The sequence below is a fragment of the Crocodylus siamensis genome, chromosome 3 (genome assembly GCF_052110815.1).
Source record: "Crocodylus siamensis isolate JL-2025a chromosome 3, ASM5211081v1, whole genome shotgun sequence".
NCBI lineage: Eukaryota > Metazoa > Chordata > Crocodylia > Crocodylidae > Crocodylus > Crocodylus siamensis.
In genome coordinates this window covers 135,793,336-135,806,773 of record NC_143397.1, presented here as the reverse complement: position 1 = coordinate 135,806,773, position 13,438 = coordinate 135,793,336, and the positions used below count along the sequence as shown (strand labels likewise).

General features: G+C 48.0%; 1 protein-coding gene across 2 annotated transcripts in view; it reads right to left on the bottom strand.

The window, feature by feature from the left end:
• SLC12A7 (solute carrier family 12 member 7) overlaps positions 1-2,155 on the bottom strand; it is a 147,823-nt gene extending 145,668 nt beyond the window's left edge. For both annotated transcript variants that reach the window (XM_090039288.1, XM_090039290.1), the window contains exon 1: positions 1,989-2,155. In XM_090039288.1, the coding sequence (XP_089895414.1) occupies positions 1,989-2,091 (103 nt within the window). In that variant the 5' untranslated portion in view covers positions 2,092-2,155. The remainder of the gene's footprint in view (positions 1-1,988) is intronic.
• Between the last annotated feature and the right edge of the window lie 11,283 nt (positions 2,156-13,438).

Here is a 13,438-nt window from a genome sequence, read left to right as displayed (position 1 = left end):
GATGTGGTCTGTGGGCCTACACTTGCATTTATTTGTGGGGCACAGTGAGGCTCAGTGGAGAAGTGTTCAGAAGTGCTCCACACACTTTCTCTGGACAAAAGGGCAATACCAAAGTGTTTTACATTTGGGTGTTACGTTTCTGCAAGAAAAGTAAGCAATCCAGTTTTAAAAAAAATTGCAAGAGGGATATGCTTTGTACCAGGAGTAGCCAACCTGAGCCTGAGAAGGAGCCAGAACTTAGCAATGTATGCTGCCAAAGAGCCACAGTAACATGTAATGTGACGCAATGGCTATGGAAGCTGGTGTGTGCTTGTGCAAAGATTCAAGGAGACGCATATTAAACTTCTGAAGAGCCACATGTGGCTCCAGAGCCACCAGTTGGCCACCCACCCCTGTGTTGAACTGATAGTAACAATAGTAGTGTACATTTTCCCAGGTGCCAGCGTAACAGCCTCACAGTACTAAAGTTTGTTTTATTTGGTTTTCCATTTCAATGAGATTTTTGCAAAATCACAGTTAAAACTAAATAATCTGAAACATGAGAAGCACCCGTGACTGTACTGCATTTGCCACTGTACCATAATGCAAAACTTTAGTAATAAGAAAGTGAAACAAACTCTGAATCGTCCTGTACCAGCTTCATGTAAAAGCAAAAAAAGTAAGTATGAGACAATCACTGGTGATAAAGAAAACTATTACTACAATTATACCACAAAATTAATGAAGAGATTGGATTAAATCCTTTTAGAACTATACCATGGGCTCCAAGGACACTATCACTATGAATCATTATCATTTTGATGGTTAAAGTCCTACCACTGGAATAAAAGAGCATATTTCCACAAAGAAAATAAGTCTGTAGTAGCATGTTCTTGGTGTAGCATACTTTGTGCGTGCCTTTCTTGATATAACTCCAGTGTTGCTCTATCAACCACTCCTTGTTGATCCATCTCATCTAATACACTGAATGCAGAAGAAAGGAAGAAAGGAAGGAATCTATGCAAGGAGCGTCTAGAAAGGGCATCTAAGGAATCTTAAAAAAGTGATAAGAGATGTGGGCTTTCAAGCTCTTCCTGAAGAATAACCAACCTGTATTTAACACAATCCATCTGGAAGACAGTTAGGAAAACATCAGAATGCTTATTACAGTCCATACTTCCACCTAATCCAAGCAAAAGAAAAGAACAACAAACTTCCTTAGGATCACGGATGTAGGTTCAAGATAAAACTCGCAATTCAAGCGCCCCACGTATGCACGCATGTGCACTTCCAGTTCTCTAAGGAAAACCAACACGGGCAGGAAGAAGTCCCAATCTCCTCACAAGACTCGAACTTGAGGAGCTAAATGCTTTCATGGTTTGCTTACCATGGCTTTCCCCCTAGCTACCTGCTTTGTCTCTCACTCCCCTGGAACAAGGGAAATCACAGCAGTGAAGAGGAACAATACACCCAGCAGGAGGTAATTGTGGAGGACAGGTCCCTGATGATGCCAGAGAAAATAACAACACTTACCATAGTGTTAAGCACTGTTAAAATTACTAAAAGGCAGAAGGCAGAGCACACAAACCTTACAGACTAACTAAATCAAGCTCTCGTGGGCCTGAGCTCACTTCATCTGCTCACAAATGAGTCAAGACCGCCCTGGTTCCCAAGTCCATCAGCCTGCTAAGCAGTCTCTCAACACAGCCAAAAAATAAATAAAAATCGACGGCCGTGACTTGTATTACCAGATACTCCTTTTTCCTTCCTTCAGGCCCCCACGATCATGACCCACACCAAACTGCACAACCCCACGCACCAGCTGGAAGGACAGGGTGAAGGCCTGCCCCGTGCCCAGCGCTGCGGTGCCGGGGCCGCGCCTCCCTGGGCAGCAGCAGCCCCCGGGAAGGGGCGAGCACCCCCAGCCCCGCGCCCACGTGCAAGGGCCGCCCCAGCCCCACGCGGCGTGCAGGCGGGGGGGTCCTCGGTGCACCACCCGCCCCGCTCACCCGGCTGCAGCTCCCGCCCCGCCTCCGCCTCCGCCTCCGCCGCCTCCTCCGCCCGCTGCTCGCCCTGCGCCTCCACCGGCACCACAGTGAAGTTGGTGGGCATGGTCCCGCGCTGCCGCCGCCACAGCCTCTCCCCGGCGCCAGCCTTTCCCCCTCTCGCCTTCTAGCTCCACTTGACTTTGCGGGCGGGGGCGGGGGCGGGGGCGGGGGCAGGGCCGCCCGCGCCAATCCCGGCCCCGGGACCACGCCCCCCGCCCCGCCCCGCCCCGCCGTTTCCCGCCCGCGCCCCGCCTCGCTGTCCCGCCCGGCCGCCAGGTGCGCCAGGGAGGCGGCCCCCGGGATCCCCCACGACCCCGGCCCGGCCTCGTGCATGAAGGGGGTTCTGAAGCTGGCGCTGCTGTATTCACCGCAGTTCCGGAGTCCAAGGAGGGGCCTCTGGGCCAGTGAAAGCTGCCTGGAGTCCAGCGAGGAGGGTTTCCAGGCCAGTGAACAGTGCGTTGAGTCCAATGAAGGCGATTGAAGTCCAGTGAAGGGAGCCTCGAGTCCGATGAGGGGGGTCAAGTCCAGTGAATAGTGCTTAGAGTCCAAGGGAGAGAGAGCCCCATGCCAAAAAGGTTGAGAGTTGCTGCCCTTACCCTGTGGCACAAGCACAGGCTTTGGTTTCTGCTGGTAGGTGCTTGTCGGCAGCCAAAACAAACCCCAAAGCCAAAAAAAGGCACTTTACACTCGGCACTTGGCATGCCTGGAAGAGGCAGTGCATTGCCTGAACCTGGTTCTTCACCATCTGTAAAGGTTGGGCGCTTTAGTGTGGCTTTTCTGCTGTTTTTATATAGTAGCTGATTGAATCAACTTGACCTAGAAGCACCAAAAGGCCCTGCTGAAGCACCCGGTCTTTACAGATGCTGCAGAGCTGTGCTGAAGTAATGCACTGCTTCTTCTAGTAATGTGTGTTTTGGGGTGTTTTCTTAATGTCTCCAAGCAGGAAATAGCCATGACTTGTGGGTGCTGAGCACCCAGTAATTTTTTTCGGTGGGTACTTGAAGATCACAGCACCTGGAGAGTCAGGCTGCCAACTCTGAATCTATTCCAGGAGGTTTCTGGAACGCCAGCATGCCCTCGACACAACACAAACCTGGCTGCCTGCTTGCATATATCAGTTACAGATTACAGTGTGTAGACTTTACATCAAGAAGGCAAACATACATTACTATTACATTTTAAAAACCCACTGGACTACTGTATAAATAGGATTCACCATTCAATATGTATTTTAATGAATGCCCTTTCATTTCTCTCCCAGGTGACTCTCAGCAGTCTCCTGCAGATTTATATCTAATTCCTGGAGACTTCAGGACAATCCTGGAGGGTTAGCAATCCTACCACAGAGTCAGCACCTATGCCATGTGGGCAAGTAACAACCCTGTCCTTGCCAACACTAAAGACCTCCAGGGAGGAGCCCTCTGTCCCCTTCCTAAATGGTTCCTCTCGTTCCTGGCTGCTAGTTACCTACCCCTTTCATAGTTTCATAGTTGGTAGGGTCGGAAGGAACCTGAGCAGATCATCTAGTCCGACCCCCTGCCATGGCAGGAAAGAGTACTGGGGTCAAATGACCCCAGCTAGATGTTCATCTAACCTCCTCTTAAACACCCCCAGGGTAGGAGCCTGCACCACTTCTCTTAGAAGCTGGTTCCAGACCCTAGCCGCCCTGACCGTGAAGTAGCACCTTCTGATATCTAACCTAAACCTACCCTCTGCCAGCTTGTGACTGTTATTCCTAGTCACTCCTGGCGGTACTCGGGGAAACAGTGACTTCCCCAATGCCTGCTGATCCCCCCTGACTAGTTTATAACAGGCCACAAGATCCCCCCTAAGCCTTCTCTTTTGGAGGCTGAACAGGTTCAGGTCCCGCAGCCTGTCCTCATAGGGCCTGCCCTGTTGTCCCCTGATCATACAAGAGGCCCTTCTCTGGACCCTCTCCATGCCGTCAACATCCCTCTTGAAGTGTGGCACCCAGAACTGGACGCAATACTCCAGCTGTGGCCTGACCAATGCTGCATAGAGGGGGAGGATCACCTCCTTGGACCTGCTCGAGATGCATCTGTGGATGCATGCCAAGGTGCGGTTGGCCTTCCTTACTGCCTCTCCACACTGCCGGCCCATGTTCATCTTGGAGTCAATGATCACTCCCAGATCCCCTTCCGCCTCCATGCTGACAAGAGGGGAGTTCCCCAATCTGTAGGTATGGTGCTGGTTGTTCCTCCCCAGGTGCATCACCTTGCACTTGTCTGTGTTGAAACCCATCCTATTCTCGTCCGCCCACCCTTGTAACCTGTCTAGGTCCAATTGTAGCCTATTCCTCCCTTCTAGCGTGCCCACGTCCCCCCACATCTTAGTGTCATCAGCAAATTGGATCAGGGTGCTTTTTACCCCCTTGTCCAAATCACTGATGAAGATGTTGAACAGTGCGGGCCCGAGGACCGAGCCCTGGGGGACCCCACTGCCCACATCCCTCCAGGTTGAGAAGGACCCATCTACTACCACCCTCTGGGTGTGGCCCTCCAGCCAGTTGGCGACCCATTTGACTGTGTGGGTGTCTACACCACAGCCCCCCAGTTTCTTAATGAGAACGGGGTGAGAGACAGTATCAAAAGCCTTCCGGAAGTCCAGGAAGACTATATCCACTGCTACCCCTGCATCTAATGATCTGGTGATCTGATCGTAAAAGGCCACCAGGTTGGTCTGACAGGACCTGCCACTGATGAACCCATGTTGGTTGCCCCTAAGCATGCAGTCTCCTGCTGGCCCCTCCTGGATGTGTGCCAGCATAATTTTTTCGAACAGCTTGCCTAGGATCGAGGTGAGACTAACCGACCTATAGTTTCCCGGTCTTCCTTCCTGCCTTTTTTGAAGATGGGGACCACGTTGGCCCTCTTCCAGTCCTCCGGTACCTCACCAGAGCACCACGAGTGCTCGTAAAGTTGTGCCAGGGGACTTGCAATGACCTCGGCCAGTTCCTTTAGAACTCTAGGGTGGAGATCATCCGGGCCAGCTGACTTGAATACATCCAACCCCTCCAGAAGCTCCCTAACTAAATCCTCGCTAACCCGTGGCCCAGGTGTGCCTCCCCCAGGGCCCGAGGGGGGCCCAGCAGGGAGGTGGCTGTCTTGGTCCCTACTTAGGAAGACGGAGGCAAAGAAATCGTTAAACATGTTAGCTTTGCCGTCTGGTGTGATGACCACATTACCCATATCATCCTGCAAGGGCCCCACATTACCCGGGACCTTCTTTTTACCCCCTACGTATTTAAAAAAAGACTTCTTATTGTCCTTAATCTGGGAAGCCAGTCCTAGTTCCATCTCTGCCTTGGCCTTCCTAACTGCCCCCCTACATCGCCGAGCAACTACAGAATAGCCCTCCCTGGTGATGACCCCTTCTTTCCACTGGGTATAAGCCTCCTTTTTAGAAAGGAGACCTTCTGGGATTCTTTTGGTGAGCCACAGAGGCTTGTGTGCTCTCCTGCTCCCTTTGATCCTCGTTGGGATTACCTTCCTTTGGGCTTGCAGGATCGTCTCCTTAAGGAGCGACCACTCTCCTTGGACACCTGGCTTCCCAACCCCCCAGGACCTCAGCGCTTCTCCAACTATCCTCCTTAGCTCGTTGAAGTCTGCCCTCCTAAAATCCAGGGCTGCTGTCTTACTGCATGCCTTTGCCACCTTGCGCTGGATGGTGAATTCCAGCAGGCGATGATCGCTGTCGCCCAGGTGGTCGAGCACTCGCAGCCCCCTCACCAGGTTGTCACCCGTGGCCAGCACTAGGTCCAACAAGGCATCCCCCCTGGTGGGGCTGTGCACCTCCTGGGTTAGATGGAGGTCCTGCACTCTGGCCAAGAACCTACGTGAGCGTTCAGACCTGGCTGACTGCTCTTCCCAGCAGATGTCTGGGAAGTTCAGGTCCCCCATGACTACTACATCCCTAGCCTTTACCACCTCTGTGAGCTGACCCAAGAATTCCTGGTCAAGCTCTTCTCCCTGGTTGGGAGGTCTGTAGTAGACTCCCACCATTAAGTCCCTTTCACCTTGACTGCCTTGTACTCTAACCCAAAGCACTTCAGAGTGCCCCTCCCCTGGCTCCTTGCTTATTAACGAGGATGTGTATTCCTCCTTAATATAGAGCGCCACGCCCCCACCCCTCTTTCCTATCCTGTCCCTCCTGTACAGCCTATAGCCCTTGACATTGACTGCCCAATCATGCGTTTCATCCCACCACGTTTCCGTAATCCCCACTATGTCCGGGCTGGTGTCAACCAGCAGGAGGGTGAGTTCCTCCTGCTTATTGCCCATACTACGAGCATTTGTATAGAGTATTTTAAAACCTCCTGCCTTGTTTTCAGCATGTAACTGCTGAATTTTGCTACTCTGCTGGAGTAAAAACCTCTTCCCAGTCCCCATCAAAATTATATGCAGGTGCTTGTAGAGGAGAGATTCTCAACCAGTGCCACCAGATGCTTTGAAGGGTAATGCGAGGTATAAGATGAGCAAAATGGATCAATTTCCCACTCAGTTCCTTCCCTGCCCCTACCGGGGGGTAAGCACTGTAATATATAAATTAAATAAAAATTATTTAATAGTTATGGTGGGGTACCTCTAGTACAGTGAGCGGTGACTTGAGTCCAGGGCCCTTTGAGTTGAGAACCACAGTTGTAGACCTCCATACTACAATCTTGGATATATTAAATCATTTAAAATCATGTAAAACTATTAAATCATTTTTACTCTCTCACAAAATCCATTCTCCAGGCCTCTCTGGCTCACTTGTGAGTCTGTTACAACTTTTGACATCCTTTGCAAAGCATGGGCCCTAAAGCTAGCCACAATGTTTTAGTAATAGGCTCACTAATACTATATGTCCAGGTTATGCTACCAGTCTACTCCCGTTGGATATCCTCCTACTTGTGGATCTCATTCATCTTCACTATAATACTGCACTGGGAAACCACAGCCAATTAGTTACCTGCCATGAGCCCAACATTCTTTGTGAAGTCACTGTTCTTCAGTACATAATCCCACATCCTATACATGTGACTCAGGGCTTGTTTTCTCTACAAAGCCTCTGCTATGGCTGTAGTATCTAAGCAAAGCTATAGCAGTCTCTAGCATACATGCATTGTAAGTCATAATTTTTTTCTTCAAGTAGTAACACCACTTCCTCCAATGGAATGCACAAAACCAAAAGCACTCATTTGCCAACATAGCTGTGCTCACATCAACGTGAGGGTTTTTTTTGCCAGAGGAGCTGTCAGGTAGGTGGCATGAATTTTTTTTGTACCCTAACTCGCACAACTTTGATGTAGACCTGGCTTTACATTCCTTGTTCTTTGATGCCTGAACTTGCATTTTACTGCATTAAAATGCACATTTATCAGATGTATCTATGTTGCCAAGCCATCCATGTCTGTCTATGTTGGGAAAAGGCAGCCAAAAGAAAGCAGGAGAAAAATGGTGAATTTGACTAGTGTAACTGTGGGGAGGGCAAGTGGGGCACTAGCTCCAGGTGCTGACTAGGAGGGTGCACCAGAATCGCCCTGCCCCTCACCCAGGGGGGCAAGTGCAATGGTGTTCTCTTCCCTGGGAGTCTCCGCCATGGCAGACACAGCTCTGTGCCTAGTAGCATATTTGGGGGGGGGCAGAGTGAACGGGGCCCTAGCATCATCATGGGACTGCTGCTGCCCGAGCCTATGCTGCTACAGCAGAAGTAGCATCTGCCTTCGCTGTTCAGCAGGTAAGATTTCCATTCTCCTTTCCCCCTCAACATCTACAGTGGTCAACATACCACGTCCCCCCGGCCCTGACTTACACTAGGCGCTGAAGGAGCTCTTGATACCTCTAGTAAGCTTGGTCCAGAGCAGAAACACAGAACTCTGGAGAGGCTGACTTGGAGATTGCTGAACAAAAAAAACTATCTGGTGTTCATTTCTATAGCTTGCAGAGAAACAAAACTTTGTGTACATCCTGGATACGTAAATAACATTGTACAGGTTTCCCTCATTTTATTCAAGGTCTGTATGTGCTAATTCACTCTTATGTGATGACCCTTTTTATACCAAAAATTTGTTATATGCAAGGTAAATTCACTCTTATGCGAACGGTGTGGTGGAAACCCACCGTCAGCTGCTTTGTGCGATGCATTGTGGGAGTGACGCACACCAAAATAGTCTCCTGTGTGGATCTGTGCTCCATGCTCTTTGTTTGCAACACGTGTTTCTGTAGTTGCCATCCCAATTATGGTAATATTTACCACCACCCTGTCCTTGTGTGTACTGTCTGCTGTTGGTGAATACCAAAATTGTCTTGTAAAAGTGGTAGAAATGGGTCTGGGGGTCAGTACAGTTGAGGTCTTGGAACGTATTCCTATTTGTTACACTGTAAAGTGGGTTCCCTGTACATGAATTCAAGTTATGCACTGTTTTCCAGAAACACAGGGATAGCATAAAGCAAGGGAAACCTGTACCATTTATCTGTTTCATGTTGTCTGCTTCTCTGCCTGATAGAAAAAGGCCGGAAAGGCCTTGAGCATTGACTAATCACTTTGGACACATATGGGCAACAAAATGACACTTCCCCCTCTTTCATCCTTTAATAAGCAGCAAGATTGGCAATGAGTTCCAAATTGAAATATTATCACTTTTTAAATAATGATACTAATGTATGTTTTAGCACTGAAATAAAAAAAGGGTTCACCCCTCAGAGCTCTTATTTCATGCTCTCTGCAAAAAAGGCAGAGATCTCAATATTAGTTGCACTTGTTTAAATTTTCTTCACAACCATACCAGCTAGTTTCTTTTTTTAATAACTGTTTAAATTCTGAGAAGTTTCCCATATCTTCACCTATAGCTAATCTTTAACAACACATGCTTCAAGAAACATTCTTTGTTTTGTTGGCTTGTACAATACTCCATGACTTTGTACATAGATTCATACTGAGATTTTCTTTTTGACAAAGTCTATTCTATACACATATGTAACCAAAATATTTAGACTAGAAAAGTAGAAGTATCCATTCTCATATAAACAGATTATAAATTAAGATTCTGTTAACTGCACATTAGCAGCTGTTCTAAAACTGAAGTGCCAAATTACAAGTTTCAGGCTGCTCTACAACTATGATTAAGATAATAGCAGTACTTTCATTCCCATTTTCCATTATGCAAAATTCACATGAAAGTACATGCAGTATTCTCTCCCAAAGTTCAATAAACATCACCACCAGTCCTTTTTATTTCTACTTGGAAAATATAATACCTTCCCAGGAAAAAGAAAAAAAAGTTAAATTTGAATAGAGGCTATGACTTAAACAGTAACTAATATCAGACAAATAGTGTAATTTTTTCATGAAATAAGCATTACAAACCCAGGAAAATCACAAGTAGGAGTCACAAAAATTGAAGTGGGGAAAGGTATAGCTATATAGTTAGCACACTGAGAGCCTTAATTTTGCTCTGTAGTGACACCATGAGGAATTTAAAAATATACCCTTTTAAAATAATTTAATTTGTACCACCAACATGAAAATATCTGAAATGTAATTTATGTCACATGACTACACAACAAAAGTAACATGTAGATGCCAATGTTGGATAAGATATAGGCAGTATAGCCTCATGCCTAGGGCTTGGGCTTCCGGAATCATGCAGTCACATCAGAATCTGGGCCTTCAATTCAGAAAATGTTTCCAACCCTTGGGGTTACAGGAAAAGGCACTAAAAATGAGTTTGTATGGTGTGATTTTGAGGCAGACCAATTGGATGTCATATAGCCATTTCAGGTGAAGCACAGGAAGCTGCTAGAGGAGATTCCTAGGGTAAAGGCCTGATGAGAAACTCCAGTAGTAGAGGGCTGCTACAAAGGGATAGATAGGAGGCATCATCTTGCCAGATCCTGTCAAGATGGGAGATGCACAGAAGGCAAGATGACCTTCCCCTCCTGGGACATAGGATGGGGGCTACTGCTGAGTCAGCCACTCGGTTCATCGGCTAGCTCCACTGGGTCCATCCAGTTCCTCTGACTGTAGTCCAGTTGGTATCTAATTCTTAAGATACCAGGAAGAACTAAGGTCTGGTCTACCAGGAAGCTTCTCAACCTCTGCACCCAGAACTGAGCTGTCTAGTAGGGGTTAAACCACAGTGTTTTCTCCATCACTGGCAGACAAATTTCCAGGTTCTGAGGAGGTCCTACAAGGAGACTGGCAGCTTGGAGAAGTCTTGAAGGAGGCTCCTAGGGTGGAGATAAGAAAGCTGCTGGTCATATCAGTGCCATGAAGGTGGTAAGGGACAGTTACTTTGTGGCAGATGACAAGTAGTATGAAGGAGTCTCTGCAGAGTCTGGAGGTGCAATGTGTGGACTTGGCTGCAGCTCCAAGCCAGACAGGAGAGTAGCTCAGATCATGTACACCAAACTAATGCCTCCCCAGCTAAGAGACCAAGGGCTGGTAAGGACAGACAACGGGTGGTTAACTTGTGTCAGAGCATGGATAGGACCAGATGGTTGAGGATCAGCCCCTTCCTGCTAGAAGGAAAAGGCACTAGAGAAGCTCCACCAATGTTTATAGATGGTCAGGCACCTTGACCTCCTGATTGGTTCAGTTCACCAGCAATGATGTATCAGTGGCTGAGAAGCAGAGACCCAGACCCATGCCCCACTGGATGATATAAGCATGTTGGTGAGAGAGGACTCACCTGCTGATTGAACATAAGATTAAACATAACAATTGGGTTACAGTTCCTAACCCAGTCAACACAGGAAGATGAGACCATTGAACATATGGCTCAACAAGCCTCCACCTTTGCCTGGTCCCCAAACATAAGGAAAACATCCATGAGGAGTGGGTGGCAGGACCACAGGCAAATCCCACCCTCTGAGCACCAAACCCACCATCCTCCAGTAGACGAAATGGAGAAAGGACTCATTAGCAATAGTGAAAAACTGGCCAGATAGAGGGCAGTCCTGAATCAATAAAAAAATGATGAGCTCAGTCAGGACCCTGTTCATTTTGGACAGACACCTAACAGGGGTGTACAGCATCCAGGAGAACCCCATGTAGTAAGAACCCTCACAATCTGGATCCACTTAGGGCACAGGGCAAGTTTGACAGCTCTGCATTAGTGGGTATCAGACAGAGAGTTTCTAAGAATTCAGCCAGAGTAAGAGGAAGCTTCAGCACATCTCTGTTGCCCACACTGACTGTAAGATGTTTGTCTCACAGGACAATGCAGGCATTAGCAGGCTGTCTCTGAGATTTGTCTCATTTGGGTTTATAGGGGGAAACATGGCAAAAAAATCTTTTAATGTGCTCTGGATCTGTAAAATGGCTGTCATCATTCATCAGGATGTAAATGATGCAGACACCCTCATTTTCAGGGCATAGAAGAAATAGAAGCTCCAATTCATATTCCAGAAAAACTGGGTGTGACCAGATGAAAGTACCCAGATAGCTGAGATGAACAAGGGCCAGGAGCTTGCCCCACTTCTCCTAGCTGCCCCTGAAGAAGTCTGGATCTCAAGGGAAGGCAGATGGATGCTGCTCCAGCTCCAAAATGTCCCATTCCAGCAATCCTATCATGACAGAACTCCCTGGTGTAACTGTAGCAGAAGAAATGGGATATGTACCTTTACTCCTACCAAGGTGGTAGAACTCCTACAAGTAGTCCTACAAAATCCATGTCCTCCAAAAGGATATAATTAAAGCTCTAGTCACCCAACCCCAGCCACTGAGGCCTTACTGCAACTGTCATTTACACCAGATTGTAGACCACAAAGGGTTGATCTGCAATGAGCTAGCACTCTGTCCAAAGAATGACTCATCTCTCTGGTAGCTGTGCTGGCAGCAAACTGACCCCACCCCAAACAGCCTTTATACCAGCAAAGCAGACAGCCATAAGTTTACACACTGCTCTAATACCAGCCATTTGCCTTGACTCTGGTTCTGTCTTTTCCTCCCTGTTCCTACACTCCCTGTATTTGTGGCCAGCCTTTGACCTTTGGCTTCCGCTTGCTGATGATGACTCTTATCATATCAAGTATATCTGTAATATCAGCCACACCTCTGAAGCCACACAACAACTCAAACTTGACCTGTAGCTGTGTAGACGACTTTGGGAGCATGAGCACTAGTATACAGCAAAGTGCTGCCTCTTCAGCCTTTTGTATTCTTCCAAATCATCTTTTGCAAACTGGGGACAAGATAAAAGTCCTCATTGACTGGACACAAATGATGCCTTCTTTGTGGAGCCTTGTATCTCTTCTAAGAATTGGTACAGCTGGTCCTGTAGCATGGCAGAGGTTAAAAGACTTGTGGAGCAATCATGGGCCTCGTGATTAATTCAGTTAATTTTGACATCAGATGATAGGCATTACCTGGGATGTGGCCCCAAAATCACTCTGTGAACAACCACTGCACAATGAGGGTTCCCCCAGAAGATTCAAGTTTTGACTGTTTACTTCCAGCCATTGTATCCATCAGCTCAACCACTTCTAGTGTGATGATGCAGGCATTTGGGCAGGTGGAAGCCAAGGGACATCTCCCAGACAAGAACAGGCAGCAAGTTGAAAGAAAGATGGGAAGGAAGAGGAAAAGGGAACACTGTGAAGGACTCAGCACTCAGGCTGAGGTCAGTTGGCAAAGGAATGCCCATGCCTTGGGCTCAAGAGTCCAGCCCATAGACCTTAAGTTCCTCAAAGTTGGCTGCAAGACCACCCAGGAATATCAGCAATGTTGATGGTAAAGCGAAAGTCTCCAGTCAGGAAAACAATGACAAAAGGGTTTAGAGATGGTGGTGGAGAGAACTGCCCTTCAAGGCCTCCTCTCCATGGGACTCAGGAAGAGGGTGGACATTGGTGGCATTCTGCCTCAATGGCCAGTGCTAATCTTGGTCGATACCACCCCTCTGGAACTTCTTGAGGGACATGAAAGCAGCAGCCTACATACATGTTGTACAGAAAGCATCTTCCAATTGCAAGAGGAGGGTGGTGGTGAACCTTTGACTTGTGCCTTCTACATTTCTCTACCCAGGATGAGCACCCAGTTGTCACTAGTGGTGGTAACAGACAGCTAGCAGGAAAGGGTGGGCTCATTTGGCAAGTGAAAAGATGGAGGGTCAGGCCAAAGATTTAGAGGAGCAGTTTCTCTCTGAGACAGATCCTCCCCCATGTCACTTGGTGTCCACCCACTCTCTGAGGACTCTCCTCAGTGATGCCAGCAGCAGCAGAATCTCTGTTTGGCTTGGTATATTGATAAGGAGTGCCCACCTCTGACACCCAGGTGGGACAGAAAGAGGTGGGGTTTGGGCAACAAGGATGGACATCTGTGGCAGAACTATGTAGTCCCATGTCTCAAGGGCAACTCAACTTCTTCCTTTCCAGGACAAACAGCAGAAGCTCCAGGTGTGCCCTGAGGCC